This window comes from Lacerta agilis, chromosome 2 (assembly GCF_009819535.1).
Source record: "Lacerta agilis isolate rLacAgi1 chromosome 2, rLacAgi1.pri, whole genome shotgun sequence".
Lineage (NCBI taxonomy): Eukaryota > Metazoa > Chordata > Lepidosauria > Squamata > Lacertidae > Lacerta > Lacerta agilis.
The window spans coordinates 104,951,350-104,972,905 of NC_046313.1; the positions used below are offsets into that span (position 1 = coordinate 104,951,350).

The 21,556-nt window shown below is 47.6% G+C and overlaps 1 protein-coding gene across 1 annotated transcript in view; it reads right to left on the reverse strand.

Annotated features, from left to right (window-relative positions):
* Positions 1–189: 189 nt before the first annotated feature.
* LOC117042096 (inactive serine/threonine-protein kinase TEX14-like) overlaps positions 190–21,556 on the reverse strand; it is a 31,948-nt gene continuing 10,581 nt past the window's right edge. Inside the window, exons 6-20 of the mRNA XM_033141570.1 lie at positions 19,991–20,051; positions 19,774–19,904; positions 16,221–16,337; positions 15,989–16,112; positions 15,738–15,910; positions 15,509–15,654; positions 13,669–13,859; positions 12,287–12,401; positions 11,030–11,124; positions 8,335–8,484; positions 6,104–6,311; positions 5,226–5,305; positions 5,047–5,120; positions 3,662–3,729; positions 190–478 (exon numbers count right to left, since the gene is read on the reverse strand). Of these exons, the coding sequence (XP_032997461.1) occupies positions 369–478; positions 3,662–3,729; positions 5,047–5,120; positions 5,226–5,305; positions 6,104–6,311; positions 8,335–8,484; positions 11,030–11,124; positions 12,287–12,401; positions 13,669–13,859; positions 15,509–15,654; positions 15,738–15,910; positions 15,989–16,112; positions 16,221–16,337; positions 19,774–19,904; positions 19,991–20,051 (1,843 nt within the window). The 3' untranslated portion in view covers positions 190–368. The remainder of the gene's footprint in view (positions 479–3,661; positions 3,730–5,046; positions 5,121–5,225; positions 5,306–6,103; positions 6,312–8,334; positions 8,485–11,029; positions 11,125–12,286; positions 12,402–13,668; positions 13,860–15,508; positions 15,655–15,737; positions 15,911–15,988; positions 16,113–16,220; positions 16,338–19,773; positions 19,905–19,990; positions 20,052–21,556) is intronic.

A 21,556-nucleotide genomic window follows, 5' to 3' on the forward strand; every position in this document is an offset into this window, starting at 1 on the left:
ATCTGTACTAGCACAAAACACAAATGTAAGCGAGTTAAACAATGTGCACCTGAGGGAATTGGTTAGAAGGAACCCTGACCCCTTCTGGACTCATGGCCGGCCTTTAGCTCCCCTCCCCCATCCAGAGTCCTCTGCAAATTACTTTGGTCGACGGTAACACAAATTAGAAACAGAACTTGCACAGAAGTGCAGGAATCATTTGAACTATTTAATTAGCGTGTCAGAAGTTGTGTATCCGGGGCAGTAGATTCTCAAGGTGCATACGAGTTGATAAAGGAACAAGGATGCAGATTGCTTTTATTTCAGAATGGGAGCTCTGGTCCGGTCCAGGCCAGTCTCTCCGGTGGAACGGTTATGGTATGGATCACTCACTGGTTCTTCAAGCTAGCAACCACCCCTTGCCCTGCAGTGGGGACTGGAGTTGTTTTCTTTTGCCCTGAGACAGGAGCTTGTCCTTTTCCATTACTTGCTTGCTGTCCTAAGGAAGTGAGGGGTGGGGTTTTATGAGACACAATTGCTATGCTGCGACGAGTCAGTTAAGATTCCACACTTAGCAACACAGGAAGCTGCCCATCTACATGTCCACCTTGTGTTGCTTACTCTGGCTGGCAGTGGCTCTCCACATCACCTGTGGAGCCCTGATCCTTTAATTGGGGATGCCAGAGGCTGAACCCCGTATCTCCTGCATGCAAAACTCATGCTTTATTGTTAAGCTATGTTCCCTCTCCCATTTGGGTACAGGTGGTACTTCCTGGTTCATCTCTAGAACAAACACAGAGATTTTGCACAAGGGTGGAATTTGACACTGAGCAAGCACCTCAGTGTCCTAAGAACCTCAGCTGTTGCTTATGGATCTTCTCTCCAAGAGAATGAGGGTAAAGATACAGTATTTTTCCGTGTATAAGGCGGTGCTTTTTGCTTAAAAAAATTAGGCAAAAATTGGGTGTCATCTTACATATGGATAGTGAATGCAGACGGGGGACATGCGATTAATGGCAGCAGCAAGCAGGAGATTGGCAGCGGCGATTGGGCGGGTGATTGGTGGCAGCGGAAGGCCTGCTGGCAATTGGCTGTGGCAATCGGGCAGGTGATTGGCAGCTGCGGCAAGTGGACTGTTGGTGGTGGCGAGCGGGCAGGCAACTGGCGGCTGCGGCGAGGTGTGCGATCGGCAGTGGCTGTGGCAAGCGATCGGCAGTGGTGGGCAGGCAGGTGAGCAATTGGTGGAAGTGACCCCCCCACCCCCAAAAGCTAAACAACTTTTTCTTACTTTTGGGTTAAAAAAAATAGGGGCCGTCTTATACATGGAAAAATATGGTATTTTGGACAGCATGTGGGGAAGACCACTGAAATCTCAGAAGATAGAGAAGGGAGCTGACTAGAGACTTCAGGGGTTCAGAGGCAATGCTCGAGGCAGTGTGAATAATTTTCTGCATCTTGTAGAAACAGCTCCCTTTCCTTAAGAAGCTGCAGAAATGTGAGTTGAACCCCATTAAAACGGGGCTTTTCCTCTTTGCTTTTCCCCCTTTGCCAAAGAAGCTTTGCTTTTCCCCCTTTGCAAAAAAGCTGCAAAACTTTGAGCTGATCCTCAAAAAAACAGGGCTTTTCCCTTTGCAAAAAAAGCTGAAAAAATGAGCTGATCCTCAAAAAACAGGGCTTTTCCCTTTGCAAAAAGCTGCAAAACTTTGAACTGATCCTCAAAAAAACAGGGCTTTTCCCTTTGCAAAAAAGCTGCAAAACTTTGAGCTGATCCTCAAAAAGCAGGGCTTTTCCCTTTGCAAAAAAGCTGCACACATTTGAGCTGATCCTCAAAAAAACAGGGCTTTTAGAGGAGGAAAACCAGAAAAATGTTTTTTTTTTCTTGTTTCCTCCTCTAAAAACGAGGCGCGCCCTATGGTCCAGTGCGCCCTATGGAGCGAAAAATACGGTATATGGCTATGCGACCAATTCCAAGGTGGAGTTTGTGATGGTGGTGGGTTCTTCCAACACAGCAGTCGGGGACAACGAAATCTGCAGTACGTTCAGGAAGCTGCACAATTCCTTCGCAGATGTCGTGTGCAACCCCTTTTATAATCCTACGGACCGGATCTAACCTAGGGGCTTTGACAATATGGCGACATCCACGATGGTGCAAGTTTGTTGAAACTTCTGCCTCTTCTTCCAGCTGCTTTATTACCTGGGACAACTCGCCCCTGTACAGAACTGGTTTGTTGTGCATATTCTGCCTTCCAAAATCCCACATTGTATAATAAACTCATTAACTAGGTTTTGTTTTTGTTTTTTAAAGAGCAGGCATCACCTGCCACCTTCTGGCCAGGCATACCTATTCCTCTCCAAGTTGAAGGGAAGCCATTCAAGTTATGGGCAGGTAGGCGGCAGGTTAGCTCGGCACAGAACTGAGCAGCTCATGTCCCTGACCACTCCTAAACAACTGTTTCAATACACAAACCAATAACTTAATTGACTACTCTGTCACATATTTAGAACAGGGGATACTGTGTTTCTCCGAAAATAAGACACCGTCTTATATTTATTTTCCCTCAAAAACCCCCACTATGGCTTATTTTCAGGGGATGTCTTATTTTTATTACCACAGATTTATAAACGGACCAAGTGAGAGCCATGAGAAGTACTAAATGTGGGTGCAGGCTGCCAAGACTGCACAGCTTATGTATGTTCTTTGCTAAACTTTTTTTCTTCTTTTAACACAAAGGAAATTCAAATACAATGGCAAGTATTTTTTGGGGGGGAGGAGTAATTTAGTCCCAATCCCAATAGTTTAACCTCTTGGGTTCTCTGCTGGGTCCCGCTGGCTCGGGGCTCCACATGGCGCTGCTAGGTGTCCCTCTTACAGCTGCAGCAGCAGCAGCCGGTTGTTGGTGCCGTGCCGGCAGACCTCGGCCGAGCCAAGCGGAGGAGAGGCCGCTGGCTCGGGGTGCTCCACACAGTGCTGCCGGGTGTTCCACTCGGCGCTGCAGGAGCAGCCGGTTCCGGGCGCCAAGCTGGCAGGCGGAGGCAAGGCCAGGCAGAGGGGAGGCTGCTGGCTCAGGGCGCTCCACGCAGCGCTGCCGGGCGTTACGCTCAGCGCTGCAGCAGCTGGTTCCGGGTGCTGAGCTGGCAGGCGGAGGCAAGGCCAGGCGGAGGCGAGGCCACTGGCTCATGGCGCGCAGCGCAGCGCTGCCGGGCGTTACGCTCAGCGCTGCAGCAGCCGGTTCCGGGCGCCGAGCTGGCAGGCCTCGGCTGGGCCAGGCAGAGGCGAGGCTGCTGGGTGTTCCGCTCGGTGCGGCGCTGCGGTAAAGAAGATGGGCAGCAGCTGGAGGGCGGCTCCTCCAGCAGGAAGGAGGCTTTAAGGTGCGGGCAGCATCGCCTCTTCCTTGGCGCCCCCCAGAACTGCACCCAGCACTACGGCTTATTTTCGGTGTATGTCTTACATTTCGTAAATGCTTGAGAATCCTGCCATGGCTTATTTTATAGGGACGTCTTATTTTATGAGAAACAGGGTATATATGTGCTTCGTCCTTCAGACATACATGCCATACATCTAAAGCACATTTGAACTGTGGTTTGTTAAGGATTCTGGGAACTGTAGTTGTGAGGGGTAAACTGAAGTTTGGGGGAATCTGGTGCTATAAATGTATGTATGTGCACAGACTGCTCCACCTACTTTGGCTCACAGTGGGAGAATCGCCTTTTCCTTGCAGCTCCTGGATGATTTCCTGAAGGAGGTCCAACCTGTGGAGGGATGTGCAAGATGTATTTGAAACACAGTTCCATGTTTTTGTTTTGTTTTGTTTTGTTTTAAGAAATGAGAGAAACGTAAGGCAGAAGTAACTTCCAGAATGTACATGCCTGGGTTTAGAAACGAGTTCAGAAGAGTAATTACTGTATATTCTGGCGTATTAAGACTACTTTTTAATCCAGGAAAATCTTCTCAAAAGTCAGGGGTCGTCTTATACGCCGGGTGGAGAATCTGCGGTGGAGTATATCTCAAACTCTATATTTTAACTGGGAAAGTTGGGGGTCGTCTTAGACGCCCAGTCGTCTTATACGCCGGAAAATACGGTACCAACCAATGTAAGTACAGGTAGGAGGAAGCAATACTGTCGGGACTTCTGGGTCTTGCAGCGCTTTGATTTTTTTATTTTAATGCTGAAAAATATTTCCAGGCAATGGTGCGGGTGGAGCAGGGTAAAACTCCTGGGTTTTATTGCTAGCATCAGAGTGGTGCAACTTCCTGTCCCTACAAAACGGGGCCGGCCATGTGAGACACAACCTGCGTTCCAGGTCAGTCTTGCTTGTGAATAACCAGGAGATCCTGCTACTCTTTCCCCTGTGAGAGACTGTGTCTTTGCCACCCTGTGCCCATCTACCTGAGAAGACCTGGGTCTGACGAAGCCACCTGTCTGTCCCTTAATTTGATTTGAAACAGGGAATGGAGAAACTGTGGTCCTCTAGATGATGTTGGATTCCAGCCCACGTCAGCCCCAGCCATAGGGCCAGTGATCAGGAAAGATGGCGGCACTGCGGCCCAACAAGATTGAGGGCTTGCGGGTTCCTCAGCCCCGATTTAAAAGATTGAAACAAAAAGAAACACATTTGTTCCTATACTGCTGAGAGGTCAGCGCAAAGCCAAGACCTCCTCAAATTTTAAACAGGGAAAAAAATGTTTATGAGATAAAGATTTGAACATTAAATCCTAAATCCTCTGGAACTGATCACGGGAAGAGGAGAGGGAGGGGAAGTTCTGTTGTGCAGCCAGAAGTTCTTGCGCTGGCAGAACAGAGTTTAGCAGGATACCGCCCCTAAGGGTGCAGCAACCCTGTGCCTTCTTCCTTGGGAGAAAGTCCCGTTGAATCCGCTGGGATTCACTTGCACAGGATCGAAATCCAGCAAGAACATACTAACTGGAAGATCAACCAAGCCACGGATTTTAGGGAAGTTGTGAAAATGCCTTTGAAATAAGAAGGGGCATTGCTTATCAGATCTATCAGGTAACATGCGCTGAAAGCTCATCGTTCAACCCTGCGTGAAAATGTTCAACCTACGTACGTTTGCGAGCAGCAAGGTGGCCCTTCAAGGGTGCTCTCTTTCCTATGGCAAATTTCTGAAGAGACAGGATTTCGCTGTGGAGGAAAATTATTACCGTTAGGGAATGGTTAGGGTTCCATAAAGGAATGACACAGGGAGCTGGCAGCTTTCTCCTTACAAAAAAATAAAATAAATTCTACCTGCTTCTTTTTCCTAGCCTTGGCTGACAAATCAATGAGGGTCTGCAGGGAGCGGTTTTGAGTGTGATCCTTGCACTTTTCTGCAGGTGGAGACAGGTACACGTTAGTGTAATCTTAAGAATGTAAACGGAGACAGGGAGGCAAGAATTCGGTATGGCATAATGTAGGCCACGAGCAACATCATTTTTGATTGCTTGGATATGGAATCTAGCAGGTTCAAAACTCCCCTTTGATAGATACACAACTGAGGCTGAGAAACAGCGATGTTTCGTAAATTGATGGCACAGCTCAATACACAAAAGGCCAATTCCAGTGGATCGAGACTTTGTGTCAGGCTGTAGTTTAAAGGTATAATGTATGCATGAATAAGCCTTCCAGACAGTCCACAAAATCCCTCACTAAGATATCTCATGTGGCCCTGTTGGAAAGACCTATCCCTAAAATCATAGAGAGCTTCTGTTTGTTAGTGTGTATCAGTTCAACTCTATATTACTTCCCATTTGCCACTGTGGGGTATAGACATTTCTATATTATAGATAGATGATAGATAGATAGATTTTATCTATCTATCCATCTATCTATGCAAACCTTTTATTTCCCAAAAATTATACACCACTTAATTGTGTAAAAGACCCTCAAAATGATTTGCATTTTGCCTCGTCCCTCAATAATTCCTACTTAAGATTGTAACCATAACAGTAAATCTTTCCATGTTTTGTTTAGTTTGCTGAAACCAGACTCTTTTAAACCACAAAATATAATTTGGACAAATGTTTTACGGTTAAGGATCTGCAGCTGGGGGAATCCACTGCAGAGGGTTGGACTAGATGATCCTTGGGGGGGGGGGGGTCTCTCCCAACTCCACGATTCAAGCTCACCCAGTACTACTTGTTTAGGCAAGGCTCCATCACTGTGGCAGTTTCGACCTGGTGCCCCCTGCTGGCTGACAAGCGATTCTAGCATGTGGATGCCCGAAGCAAAGCGTTTCTCAAGATTCTCCAACGAGGCCTGGGCCTCTGCCAAGAGACAGGCTGAATCCTGCAGACTGCTCACAAACGCCGACTCCTGCTTGTCAACGGGGTCCCCCTGAAGGAGATAACGGAACTGTGAGGAGAGCAAATTTTGGGAAGCAGGGAGAAGGATACGCTAGGATGAGAGGATATTAGGTGTGAGCAGTGCTATTTTTCTAGAAAAAGAGGTGCCAGAACTCACCATGAACAAGACTCCCCTCTTCTCTTATCCCTCTTCTCTTATAACGGCCATGGTGGCCACCTGAGAGGTGCCGGAACTGAGTTGTGGCTGGGGGGGCGGGCGAGCCCTGGGTGCGAGAGAGCTAACTGAGGGATGCAGGCCAATAATGAGGGAGCTTTGAGCAAGATCTTGACCTCATTAAGGGAACTTTACTCAATGAAATCCAATGAAATGGTATCTGAAGAAGTGTGCATGCACACGAAAGCTCATACCAGGAACAAACTCAGTTGGTCTTTAAGGTGCTACTAGAAAGAATTTTCGATTTTGTTTTGACTATGGCAGACCAACACGGCTACCCACCTGTCAATGAAATCCGTAGACTAAAAAAACTTTTTAGTCACCTAGAAAGGCATTCGCAATCAGGCAGTGCTCTCTTTTTTCAAAAGATGTAATTATGTTCACATAAAGCTGGAGCTGCCAGGTACGATTTTGGAAAAGCCATTCCCCCGTCATTCACCTCGGAGGGAAGGCCACTTCTAAGAAGATCTGGCTGAGACTTAGATGCACCATCCAAATACAAAGTTCTTTCTTCAAAACTACCGTTTCAATGATGCAGTTCTATAAACACTCAGTGAAAACTCCTTTCATCGACGGAAAGAAAGCCTTTTTATAAGAATGAAGTGGTAGCATTGAGCGTTATACCAGGTGCGTATAACCCTGTTTTGCGTGGGGGTTCTGTTCCTGGCCCCCTTGCATGTTGGCAGAGCACTTATAAGCCGTGTCAACTGCATATTGAGCGTAAATCATTCCAGCATGGCTGCAAATGTATAGGCCTCTACGGGTGCAGGTTGAAAGGGATGTGGGTTGGAAGTGCAGAAATAGTTAGGAACAGATGGGAAAAGACACAGAAACAGAAGAGGACAAGACATAGCTCTGCGATGGGAAACAAGAGATATGCATAACAGGGCAAAATACTACAGGTTAAAGGTAAAGGGACCCCTGACCATTAAGTCCAGTCACGGACGACTCTGGGGTTGCGGTGCTCATCTCACTTTATTGGCCAAGGGAGCCAGTGTACAGCTTCCGGGTCATGTGGCCAGCATGACAAAGCCGCTTCTGGCGAACCAGAGCAGTACACGGAAATGCCGTTTACCTTCCCGCTGGAGCGGTACCTATTTATCTACTTGCACTTTGACGTGCTTTCGAACTGCTAGGTTGGCAGGAGCAGGGACCGAGCGGATTCGAACCAACCTTCTGATCAGCAAGCCCTAGTGCCTGTGGTTTAACCCACAGCGCCACCTGCAGGGAGGCTTATAATCACTAGTGAGCTGAGTTGCCTATTAAGAGAGCCCTAATAATGGGAAAGGGACCCAGGTGGCGCTGTGGGTTAAACCACAGAGTCTAGGGCTTGCTGATCAGAAGGTCAGCGGTTTGAATCCCTGCCATGGAGTGAGCTCCCATTGCTCGGTCCCAGCTCCTGCCCACCTAGCAGTTCGAAAGCACGTCAGAGTGCAAGTAGATAAATAGGGACCGTTCCAGCGGGAAGGTAAATGGAGTTTCCGTGCGCTGCTCTGGTTCGCCAGAAGCGGCTTTGTCATGCTGGCCACATGACCCGGAAGCTGTCTGCGGACAAATGCCGGCTCCCTCGGCCTATAGAGCGAGATGAGCGCCGCAACCCCAGAGTTGGACACGACTGGACATGATGGTCAGGGGTCCCTTTACCTTTAATAATGCGAAAGTGAAACGACAACTGGTTGGGGTTTTCTGTGTGTGGGGTGTGTGTGTGTGTGTGTGTGTGTGTCACACCTGTGGGAAGTTTGTTAAAACAACATGAGGATATATTGGATTTAGCAGCCAGCGTTTCCTGTGATCTGCTTTAGGGCTGACGGGGCTTAAGTGAAGCACAGCAGAACCTCACCACATCTGCAGAAACCAGGCTCCTGTTATCCGACTCGGCTGAGCCCTCTTCACCGCTGCTTGCTGGTTCACAGGTGCTGTCAGAATTTGATCTCTTGTGCTCTCCCAGAGAGGATTTGTGAGGGGTACTTCCCTGCTGATCACTTTCCTTCTGCAAGATAGCAACATTGAACCCGCCGGGTGGAGTCTAACCAGGCATGGATAATTCCTCCCCTTGTTTCTTAGGCGGCGCTATGCAAATAAACTTTACCAGAGGCCCTGTTAGTGGGAAGAGTCCCTTCTCTTCAATAATTGGACATGACGCTGTTGAGAAAAGTAGACTTAAGGCTGCCTGGAGGCATCATTTTCCTTTTTTAAAATAATAATTTATTGGATTTTAACCATAAAAACATACAAAATACAAAACTTCCGGTGGAGCGCCATTCCGTTCAGTCGAGAGCTCTCTCAGCTCCGAGGGGGCTCCGGTGTTTTCGGGCTAGGAGTTGCCGCTACCACGCAGCGGGCTCCGAAAAAACCTCAGGAGGAGCGTCCTGAGGACCTGGGATCCAGCTGTTACTAGAAGCGCCACCCTTGCTCTTGAGTAGACTTAGTAAAGTCTGTTCAAGCGAGCGGGGCTCTGGCGCAGTACTGAGGACAGGGGCGTCGCTGGGGAGGGGCGGTGGGGGCGGTACGCCCCCAGTGATAGGGTGAGCAGCGGCAGGTGGGGGTGACAAGCGGCGGCCCCTCCCACGCGCCACCGCTCCCTCCGTCACCCCAGGAACAGCAGCGCTGCACGGACGGGGTGCTCGTCCGTGCAGCGCTGCTCCTCCCAGGGTGACCGGTGGCGCGTGGGGAGTGGTGGGAGGGGCCACAGCTTGTCACCCCCACGTACCGCCGCTCGCTCCGTCGCCCTGGGAGCAGCAGCGCTGCTGCTCCTGGGGCGACGGAACAAACGGCGGCAAGTGGGGTGACAAGCGGCGGCCCCTCCCACCACTCCCACGCGCCGCCGCTCCCTCCGTCACCCGGGAGCAGCAGCGCTGCACAGGCGGGCTGCTCGCTCGGCCGAGTGAGCACCCCATCCGTGCAGCACTGCTTCTCCCAGGGTGACCGGTGGTGCGTGTGGAGTGGTGGGAGGGGCCGCCGCATGTCACCCCCACGCACCGCCGCTCGCTCCGTCGCCCTGGGAGCAGCAGCGATGCTGCTCCCGGGGCGACGGAACGAACGGCGGCAAGTGGGGTGACAAGCGGTGGCCCCTCCCACCACTCCCACGCGACGCCGCTCCGCTCCCTGCCCACTGGGCTCAGGGAGCGGAACCCGGCTGGGGGAAAGGACAGGGGCAGGCCAGCTGGCCCAACCCACCCCTCTCCTTTCCCCAGGACGGCTCCGCTCACGGAGCGCAGCAGGAGAGGGGCGGGCCAACTGGCCCACGCGGAGGCGTTGTTCCGTGCGCATGCATCATGACGTAATGCGCACGGAGCGACGCCCCGCCCCCATGGGCTTTTCAAGCGTGAGAGGCTTGGTGCCCAGGGACTGGACAGAACAAACAACTCTTGGCGTGAGAGACCAGGGGTTCAAGGACAGCAACTAAGGAAAATGCAAGATGTAACAGAAGAAGAGATATGTTATGGTTATGTTGGAGTAGCTACCCGTCAAGAAAAAGGATATAACCTGGAAAAGAAAAAGATACAACTAAGACTGGCAAGCTTAAAATTGAATACGATGGAAACAAGAGAAGATGAAGGAGTTGGAAAGATTGGACCCTGGGGGGGGAGATCTGGGGGGTTTGGGAAGGGAAGGGGGAAGGGGGAGGATGGTTAGGAAAGGTATGGGGTAAAGGAAGACTATGTAAAGGGGATATAAAAATGGATGACCACGGAACTCCGAAACCAGAAGGGAAAAACGGTGTATGAGAATGGCAAGAAATACTTAATTAATTGATAGGAGGAGATTAATTAATACCTGAAATTGGAATCAGAAGAGATTTAGGCTATAGTGTTTAGAAGTTAAGTTAAGAGAAGATATAAGAAGTTGGAGTTGTGTAATGTTTATTTGTTAGGCATAAGATTTTAGTTATATGATGATTAGGATTTGTGAGATTAAGAATAATTGTGAGAAAGAAGATTTTATAATGTTATAAAGTTACTAAAGAAGATTAGAAATGAACGCAGAAGAGAGGACGTGAGGAAGTCCCAGAATAATGATTATAAAGAGGATAAGGATTGTTAAGTGTGTGTGAGTTTTTCATTTTTGTATTTTTGTATTGTTTTGTAGTTTTCTTTTTTTGTAGTTTTGTATTTTGTATGTTTTTATGGTTAAAATCCAATATATTCTTATTAAAAAAATGGAGGCATCATTTTCCATCCCACCCCAAACTCGGCACATGCAGCCTGTTGCCATTCTGCTGCAGTTTACTTTCAGCCAAAACCGACCGCTCCCTGTCGCACCCCCCTGGGATGCTTCCCGCTGCTGCCGCACCCCTGCGGGTGGCTAGCCCCACCCCCGCGGGCCACTCTGGGTGCTGGAGCAGCTAGCTCTGCCTCTGGGTCAGGGTCCCTCTTAACCTATGCTATGACAGCCCATCCTAGGGAATCACATGGTGGGAGCAGCTTGTGCCAGAATATGGTCCTCCACAGAAGAGGAAAGGAAAAAGTCCCTGAAGTTTCAAGAATCTGTACCCCAAAATGCAGCACCATTATTCTGCCTTGGTCATCTGTTACCTGTGCATGTCTGGTTGTCTCACTTTCAGGCTGGGCATTGGGAGTGCTTTGTTCTGCACTCCGGCTGAGGGTCTCCACCTCAAAGTATGGCGGCTCTAGAGGACAAGAATATAGACAAAGACGAGAGCATTTAGAACTACGAGCATGTTTAGCTCCTTCCCAAGCCTCCATTTCTCCCCCTTTCTTCTCTATTGAGTTATTATTAGTCATTATTACCAACATGCTTCTTAAGTCTACAAAATTTGCAATTCCTGCCACACGCAAACATATGAGAGAGAACGTCTTGCCTAACAAAGCATCAGATTCGTAGCCAAGAGCAGTGCTCTTTTCTGGGGGGATGCTGGGGTAAGCGTACCCCTAAACATTTTGTGAATCTAACAGGAGAAGAAATTAGTTTCTTCTCTAGCACGATGAATAGTCAGTTCCGTTGCTACCCTCCGATGGCGGCCTCATTTCCTCTCACAGTGTTTCCTGTGTCTCAGATGGAATCGAGCGTTTAATGTGTGAAGTAGGAGTTGGAATCTAAGTCAGTTTCATTGTTACCACCTCCAATGGTGGCTTCCTTTCCTGTCACAGTGTTTCCTGAGTCTCAGATGGAAGTGAGCGTTTAATGTGTGAAGCAGTATGGAATGTGGATGTATGGTGTTTTACTGATGAAAGTCGGGAAGATGTTAGTGCACACTACCTCATGCCAACGCGGAAGTTACTGTGAGCTATCAGCTGTGTAATATGAGGTAATGCATGTTCTTTGTACTCTTGTCCATTTACTGTATTTATTTCCCCCGATTTGAACTATAAAATGGTGATTTCGTTGAGTCAAAATGAGAGTACCTCTTAACATATTTTTTTTTAGGAAAAAAAGCACCAACCAGGAGAGTACCTGAATTTTCAAATCCATTCTGGTCACTTGTCCTCAGGATTTGGGGCCCAGATTCACTGTTCTCTGGCCACACAGCGTAAGGGCAAAAATAATGGTAGCACAATAAGAAATCCAGTGCAATGGTTGGACTAGTGGAGCTCGTACAACAAGATCAAGGCCACAGCAACCTGTTGCACACCCAGCCACAAGAACCACGCTGGCTTCCAGAACCTTTTCTTGCACGAGTCCATTCCACTAGTGCAACTAGGATGTCACTAAAGGACTTTGATTCAGTGCTACATTGACTTTTCCCTCCCCACGTCTTTTTTTCCTGAACCCACGAAGCAATGCCCTGTTGTACTTCCTGGACGGTTCCTACCGTTTGGGATCAAACTGACCTTCAGGAATTATTGGAAGGGATGATTCATCTGACTCAGCCTGCCCTGCCCAAAGACAGAGCTTCTTGGGAGACGATGCTGCCGAGGAAACGAGAGGGATGCCCCCTAAGGCATCCTAGGAAGAGAAAAATAACACACCGTATGCTTCTGATCACGAAAATTACAAGAAGGTCTACGGCAGCAGCTTGCTTCTTCCTAGAGAAAAGCTCAAGGCGCTGCATGTTCAGTAAGCCAGGTGACACCTGAGCTCAACTCAAGCTTGTCTCATGTTTTCCTTCAGGTAAGATAGAGATGACAGTAAGGACTCCTTCAGAAGAACGGCTTATCCAGCACCCACCCCAAGTTACTTGCACAAAGCTTATGTATGGTCTTTATTAAGCATCTATCGAGCAATACCTCAAGAACCGCCTCTTTCCATGTGAACCTACCCGGACCCAGAGATCATCTTCTGAGGCCCTCCTTCGTGCGCCTCCTCCTTGAGAGGTCCGGAGGGTGGCAACATGAGAACGGGGCCTTCTCTGCAGTGGCTCCCCGTCTGTGGAATGCTCTCCCCAGGGAAGTTCACCTGGCGCCTTCATTATATACCATTAGGCGCCAGGCAAAAACATTCCTTTTTAACCAGGCCTTTGGTCAATATGATTTACATCCTATGCCTTTTAAAAATGTTTTTGTTTGGGGGGGAGCTCTGGGGTTGTTGTTTTTATTTTTTTATTATGTATTTTGTGGTTTTATATCTTGATTTTATTCTGTGAACCGCCCTAAGGACACCTGGGTATAGGGAGGCATATAAATCTAATAAATAAATATAAATATAAATATAAATATAAATATAAATATAAATATAAATATAATAATAATAATAATAATAATAATAATAATAATAATAATAATAATAATATGTTTACAGGGAGGTTATATGACAGCGAGGTTTCACCTGCCATTCATCTCATCTTGTTTACAGGGTTTTTAAATATCTCCCCGTTGTTAATTTTATTTATTTATTTATTGTTAACAATGGTTCATTTGTTGCCTGCCCTTCACTCTAATGTCCCGGGGCGGGTTAGAGCAGGCATAGGCAAACACCGGCCCTCCAGATGTTTGGGCCTACAATTCCCATCATCCCTAGCTAACAGGACCAGTGGTCAGGGATGATGGGAATTGTAGTTCTAAAACATCTGGAGGGCCGGAGTTTGCCTGTGCCTGGGTTAGAGCATCAAAGAACGACAAAACAACAACCCCATTTCAAACAAATTGGTCCATCTCACACTTGTCAAACTCTTTCCAAACTGAAAATATAAATAAAAAAATTCTGGTTGTTATAATTTAAACAACAACAACAACAACATGGAGGCAAACTAAAGAAACACCCATTAACTCCTCACCTGCTGGGCTGTCCGCAATACATATCGTAAGTCGGGGAAAGTACCCTTCCGGTCACGTTCCTTCAAGGCTGTGCCGCCTTTGACCACCTCATAGAGAGGCTGGGGCACACGGGCATCAGCCGAGAGAGACTGCCCTGCCTCCATCTTCTCCTTCACAGCGAGGCCATCCAAACCACCCCAAGGGACTTCCCCTGAAAAACACAGGTTGCTTGACTTGTAGGGACATAAAATGACAAAGTTAGGCAGACCCACTGTAAGTCTAGATTAAGTACGGCATCCAAGAGTCAGCACTTTTTTGTGATGGCACTCACCTCATTTTTGGCACCCCATTTCAACCATTTTGTGCTGGTGCCTGCAGTATATATATATATTTTATCACGATATGAGTACCTCATTTATTTATTTATTTTGCAAAAAAAAAAAAGGGTCTGCCAAGAGTAGTAGCTATCCTTAAAGAAAAATATTGGGCAGGGATGTTTGAAATGCCACCCCCCCCCTGCTTCTTTCTTCTCCCAACTAGCTCCTGCAATAGGTAGATTACTGCATGGTGCATATATATATGTAAATGTAAAGGACCCCTGGACAGTTAAGTTCGGTCAAAGGCAACTATGGGGTTGTGGTGCTCATCTTGCTTTTCAGGCCGAGGGTGCTGGCGTTTGTCTGCAGACAGCTTTTCCAGGTCATGTGGCCAGCAGGACTAAACCACTTCTGGCGCAACAGGACACTGTGATGGAAACCAGAATGCATGGAAATGCCGTTTACCTTCCCGCCACAGTGGTACCTATTTATCTACTTGCACTGCCGTGCTTTCAAACTGCTAGGTTGGCTGGAACTCGGACAGAGCAATGGGAGCTCACCCCCGCCGGGTGGATTCGAACCACCGACCTTCTGATCAGCAAGCCCAAGAGGTTCAGTGGTTTAGACCACAGCACCACCCGTGTCCCTTTACCTTGCACGGTGCTGGTAACACCAAGGTCACAGGTTCCAGCCTCATGTTGGACAGCTACATATTCCTGTTTTGCAGGGGGCTGGACTAGATTATCCTAAGGGTCCTAAACGGCTCTTCGATACTATTCTTCTATGCTTCTATACTTTCCTCATTCCCAGTACTAGAGGTCAAGGTGCAGGCAGTACTGGATTTGGGATTGGGGTGACCGAGTTGTGTTGGCTGAGGGAAATGAACAACAACTTAATATCCTCAGCCCACAGCAATCATAACAAATATGTAACCGAAACAGTTGCCTCAGAGCTGCAGGGAGGTTCCTTCATGGGGAGAAGGAAGTAAGAACCTAAGTGAGAGCCCTTCTGGATCAAACTTATTCCTCTTACCCTCAAGCCATCCTTGTAGATCAGCTCTGCACTCTTAAGGGGGTAAAAATATTTTCAAATAATGCAGGTCTCGGAGCTTGACGCTGCAGCCTAAAAATGTTAATTCTAAAAATACAGTCGTACCTCGGAAGTCAAATGGAACCTGATCCGGAAGTCCGTTCGTCTTCCAAAACGTTTGGAAACCAAAGCGCGGCTTCTGATGGGCTGCAGGAAGCTCCTGCAGCCAATCGGAAGCCTTGTCGGACGTTTGGCTTCCAAAATTAGTTCGCAAACTGGAACACTCACTTCCGGGTTTGTGGCCTACGGGAGCCGAAATGTTCAAGAACTCAGCTGTTCGAAAACCAAGGTATGACTGTAGCGCCATTTTAAAGTGCTTCCTTGCTAACACATTTATAGGCCAAGGCAAACCTTTCTGGCAATTGGAATTTCCCTGGGAACTTATGGTCAGCTGATGGTCACCTTGAGACATGCCAGTCTTGCCTACCGCTTCTCACCCTGGCCAGAAACCAACCTGTAAAGATCTCCTGGATCACCGTACAGAAGCTGAAGAGGTCAGAGTTCACGGAAGCCGGGCGCTCTCTGATGACTTCCAAGGGCAGCCAGTTGTAGAGAGCAGGGGGTGGAGGAATAGGCTGGGCTAACCTGTTTTTCTCCGCCCTGCTGAAACAGAACTGAAACCAGTCACATGTCCCGAGGAATCCTACCGGAGTCTCCCAAAGACCACACTTGCTCCAACCAACCTCTGCTGCATGTGCTCGAGGTTGCTGAGCTTGGCAAGTCCAGGTCTCACCAGCTGAACTGCATGGGAGGTCACAGCCCGGTGAATATAACCCCGAGAGTGCAGGAACAAGAGCGCTTCGGAGACTTGCAGCAGCAAACGCAGAGTCGCCGAGGAAGCTGGGGGGCTAGACTTCTGCAGTGGGGGAAGAGGGAGAGGGATAAGCTTAGGAAGTGGGGAAAGGAGCCGAGCTTCCCTGACAGTCTCACTTACCTCACAGTGCAAGGCATAGTAGAGGGAACACATGCCCACCCTCTCAAAGACGAGCTGGAGGTTTTGCAGGTCCAGAGATGGGCTCACGGCCAAGAGAAGCAGAAGGTGGGGGTGGTGGAGCTGGCTGAAGGAAACACGGAAGCCATGCTGAACAAACGGCAGTGAGCGCCCACGTAACAACAGGGCTTATCCCTCCATGATCTGAGTCCTAAAGCCCGCCAGCTGGAATTACCTGCAGTATTTTTGTTCAGCGAGGAGCAAGTCCAGGGCGCCACGCATTTTACTGCAGTGGGGATGGGCTTCGGGCTTTAAGCTTCGCACCGTGACAAACTGCCCATTCCACAGCAAGCTGGAAGCAAGGGGGAAAGGTGTCAGAACCGGGGCTACTTCTTTGGTTCACTTAGCATGCAGCTCCTCCAAATCTCCACCACCGCTCATGTGTTCAAACCAACATCTTTCTTAACCTACACGTTCTGCTCTGGCTGCAAATTTCCCCAAACGCTATATCCTGTTCTTCCATGACTTATTTTAAATTTCTGTGTAACTTGAAAGCTTTGGGGGGCACGTTAAATGCCAATTAGTCCAAAGACTGACTTGTTACTCGTGTGTACATCTCGGCAAATGTAACTTCTTACTCTGTGGCTTTTGTTTGACAAAGATCAGCTACCAAATTCTAATACGATCTGCCCGATTTCATCTCTTGGCACTGGTCTTCGCAACAAGCCTTTCCCCTTATCAATGAATGAGTACGATGCAGGACTTCTTTATGGTCCAGCAGAACGTGTAGCATGTTGGATTAATGAGAGGCATAGGAGGAATTGTGTCTGGGCTCGTGAGGATGGAGCAAAGGAATGAAAGGAAAAATTCAGGAGAAGATGGCTGGGGGTATGTGGCAATGGATGAAAGGAACATGTGAGGGAGGGGGGGGAAATGTATGGATTCCTACAAGTGCTAGGAATGACGTCTGCAGATGAGGGATGGCGAAACTACAGCCCGGCCTTGTTTTGCCGCACTATGGAATGTTAAAAACCCACGGCGCTGTGAACTCCTTGGATAAAAACAGATTAATTAAAAAAAACCTGTTAGCAGCAGGCCACTGATAGGAAATGTTTGAATGAATAAATTGGGTGAAAGTATTTTTGAGGACGGAGAAAGGAAAACAGGACATCAGATAGGTGAAATGTACGTAGCTGGTGAAAGGAAAATGCACAACCGCAGCGATCTCCCAAGGAGGTGGGCTACCAGAGGCCGCTCTCTTAAATGCAGCAGGGGCAGACCTGGTTCAGCCCCCTTCACCTGCGACCTGATTGGCCCATTGTAATTGGCCTTCCCACCAGGTCATCGAGCACAATTCAAAGTGTTGGTGCTGACCTTTATGTGGGATATAAAGCTGTCAGTCAAGTCCAACATTCCGAGAGGACTAACTGCCTCTATGTGGCAGGCAGTTTTGTCAGTTGGTTGGTTGGTCAGTTGCTGCAAAGAGTGTTAATTGGTAACTGCTTGGATGCAGTCTTCTCATGACTCACTACTATCTAGTATATAGTTTTATCTGTTATGTAACCGAAGCCTGCCTTCAGGAACAACTCTGTAAACCTGAATGAATTTGATGGCAAAGTGGTTTATGTTAATATGATTCAGATTCATGTGTGTTTTCTTTAAGAGGGACAGAGAGGGATGATCAACCAGGAAGGTATAATTATCGATAGGACTCAAACGAGTTAGCAACCCTCTTGTCGCTGCATAAACTCAAACAGGGGATCGTTTAAACAGGGGAGGTTATGTGACTGCATAAGTAAGTACGTTATTTAACCAATATCTTACAAGGTCGCTGCTTGAGGATTAAGATACACTACAAGTCTTAGGATGCTGTAAGGTCCGAGTGGTGGTGACTCACGAGTAACAAGGCAGGAACCCAACCTGTCTGTTTACAGGTTTATTGTGCAAACTATTTACAGTGCAGAGCTACAAAGCACATGTCCGTCTCAGTCACTAGCAGAATCCGGGAGTGGCACCTTCCGGCTCTTTCCCCAGCATAAGAACTTTGGCACCCCAAGTCTCCTCCTATCCTCTTTGCGTTTCACCCCTCTGTGCAATTGGGGCGACGGAAATGGCGTGCCTCCCTCCTGACCAGCCGGGCGAGGTGAGCGCAGGGTCTCTGTTGCATCCCCAAGCCCTCTCCCCGCCAGACTCCCTGTTTGCCGCTCCTGGCTGGATGAGGCGCTGGGGCTCTCCGTAGCATCCCCAAGCCCTCTCCTCACCCGGCTGGCCCCTTCCCCTTCCTCCCCACTGGAGGTGTGGCTGCTTTCCGCGCTGGAAGAGGTGCTGCTGTGCAGTTGGCGTTGGGGATCCCTGTATCCCAACAGTCCCTCCGGTCCCCTTGTTGCAGTGGCCCAAAGGGCCATAATAAATATGATAATGTGAACCCCAATAAATCATTTAATATGCTTCTAATAGAGAATTATGGTAACCTGCTGCTTTAAGGAACCGATGATTTTGGCAAGATGCCGTCTCACACCGAGATAGAAGAACAAGCAAATATTCAATCATAAAGACGCATTCATAAGCTAGAACATAAGTTGATACATGAAAATGGCTACACGTAACCCTGGTTACCATGCATTGCACACCAACAGAATGTAACAATCTCTGAGAATCAAGGTTTAGTTAGCAATGCTTATTGCGCATGCGTATTAGATTAGGTAATGTACTTGCGTACTTAACTGAAATGAGGTAATTAAATATGATTGGTTAAATTGAAATCCTTTGTCTGAAATGTTATAAATACCCCTGCCCTGACCTTTGGGCGGGGTTAAAGATTTGCGAAACGATTCGACTGTAACCCTTATTGCTTTGCAATAAAGAAAACAAAATGGACTCCTAGCTCCTCTAGTTTCTTGTGTTTTATTGGCGTAGCTCAGAAGAAGGGTATTTCGCCCAATGCAACACCCTCAGCGGACCAGATGGCAGTTCCCTGACAGGTGCAGAGTGATATGAGACCACAGGGATATAGGAAGCTGCCTTATGCCATTGGTCCACCCAGCACAGTACTGTCTACGCAGATTGGCAGCAGCTCTCCCTGGTTTCAGACAGGAGTCCCGCTCAGCCCTACCTGAACATGGGGCCTTCTGGTGCCAAGCAGATGCTCTGTGTGGCGTTTGCCCTTCCTAGAGAATGTATGAATGGGCAGGAGTAAGTAAAGGGTTAAGTGGCTGACCCTAGGCAGACCAATAAACAGAGGGAGGAGGAGCTAGGGGCAGCTGAACAAAGGCAGTTGGAGTTAGACAGTTGGTTAAGGGCAGTTGTCTGAAGCAGTTGGTTGGTGGGTGGTTGGCGATTGTGAGGGTTGGTGGTGAGGTAGAGTGGTGAGCGTAGGATTAGGACAGGGTTGAGATAAGAATAAGTATATACCAATGTAACCAATATCTTAAGTTTGTTGATGTTTAAAATAAACACTTATTATTTTGTTTAAAATCACACCCTGAGTGTGACAGTGATTACCAGGGAGGGGATCCTGGTTGGTGGCAGCGAAGCGCCGTGGTGGCACAGGGATCAATAGTCCGTTAAACGACCGGGGACCCTGTGTGATCGCCACACTCTGCTACTGAGCTGTGTCCCTCCCCAATTCATTTCACTGTGACCAGTCTGCTTCCCTGAGACCAGGTATCTCCTTAGAACTGGGTCTTGCAAGAAGAGAACCTATTGTTGCTATTGCTATCGCTATTTTTTAAAATCCTAGATGGGAGGCGAGAACAGACAGGGCTGATAGATAATGCTGATAGCTTTACTTCCTCATGAGTGTATATGGTCCGTTCTGGTAGCTCCGGTCTGGTTCTCCGTGACCTCGGAGCAGCTCGCTGTCGTCTGCAATGAACGTGAAGGCAGCCATTCCGGGCTGCTGGCACTTGCTTGGGCACAGCTGAAAGAGAAGGGAGGAATTATGAGCCTTGAAATTATGGCCTCTCTACTACACTGAACCACACCCTTCCAGAGATGTTTACTTACTTGCCTGTATCCAATAGCTGTCTCCTTGCTGCTTCCCAACCCATTGGAGCCCTCCAAATGCCTGCAACAGGAGGGGTTGGAAACAGAGCCTTGTAAGACACATTTAGGTATCTGGAGTACTGACATTAAGCAATCCCAGTGATTTCTATGGGAGAATAAGTGGTCCGTTAATGCAGATGAAGCACAAAAGTACTCCCATCAGAGGTCAAGGAAATAAACAATTATCTGACTTTTTTATTTTATTTTATTAACTTTATTGCATCAATACAGAAGGGGAAAAAACCCATTAAAATAAAAACATTAACTAAAGAAAAATAAAATTTGAAAGTTACAGATTGAGTTCTTCCTTATGTAAAACCTCAAGATACATACAAATACAGTGGTGCCCCGCTAGACGAAAATAATTCGTTCTATGAGTGTCTTCGTAGAGCGAATTTTTCGTCTAGCGAAGCGGCAATGCAGCGCGGAGGTTTTCGCGCCGAAATTTATTTATTTTTCATCTTGCAAGGCAGCCCCATTGACTTTTTCGTCTTGCGGGGCAGCCTTCCGCTAGCAAATGCCGTTCGTCTAGAGTGTTTTTCGTCTAGCAAGGCATTCGTCTAGCAGGGCACCACTGTAATACAATCCGATATACCTAAATTAAGAATAATACAAAACCAACATGATAACATCCGATTCAGTATTCAATATTCATATAAATCAATTTCTACTAACCTTTAGCAATACTTCTTTCTTCCGTTCTTCTGTCCATTCTTATCTATTTCTGTTATATATTACCTCCTCCTCCCTCATGGCTTTCACTTGTCATCATCCCAAGAAATCGATCTATCTCTTCTTTTTTACTACTATGATATTCTTTATAATCCCTCTATTCTATTTCCTTCTATCTTTCCTTTTTAACTTTTATTTGCAATACAGAGATTATCTGACTTTTAGAAGACATTTGAAGCCAGCCCTGTATAGGGAAGTTTTCAATGTGTGACATTTTAATCTTTGTTGGAAGCCGCTCAGAGTGGCTGGGGAAACCCAGCCAGATGGGTGGGGTACAAATAATAATAATAATAATAATAATAATAATAATAATAATAATAATAATAATTCTATATCTATATATCTGCTTTGATTTGTTTATGATACTGCAGAATATAGGCATTTAAACAGACAGATGGATACATAGAAAGAAAATTCCCCTTAGAGAAAGGAGATTTCTGCAGATTCCCCCTTCAGCTCCAAGCACCGGCCCACACTGTTCAGGAAAAACTTGCTGGAGCAGCTTTTCAGGGGGCACTTGAGGCAGAAGGAGTAAGTGAAAATCATCTCCCTTAACCGCTTCCTCCTTCCTCCAGTTTGACTGGAACTTGACAAAGTCTGTATCCAACCCCACATATTCAATGGGGACAATTACTGTAATTCCCCAAACTGCTCATGCCAAGATGTTTTATCCTCATCATATTCACCACCATCATTCATTATTCTTCAGCTGTCTGTCTCAGCGGAGGGCTGGGTCCAAGCAGAGACTAGGCTATGGCTCCCGCAGCATTAGAGAAGACAGGCAGCAGGTGGATC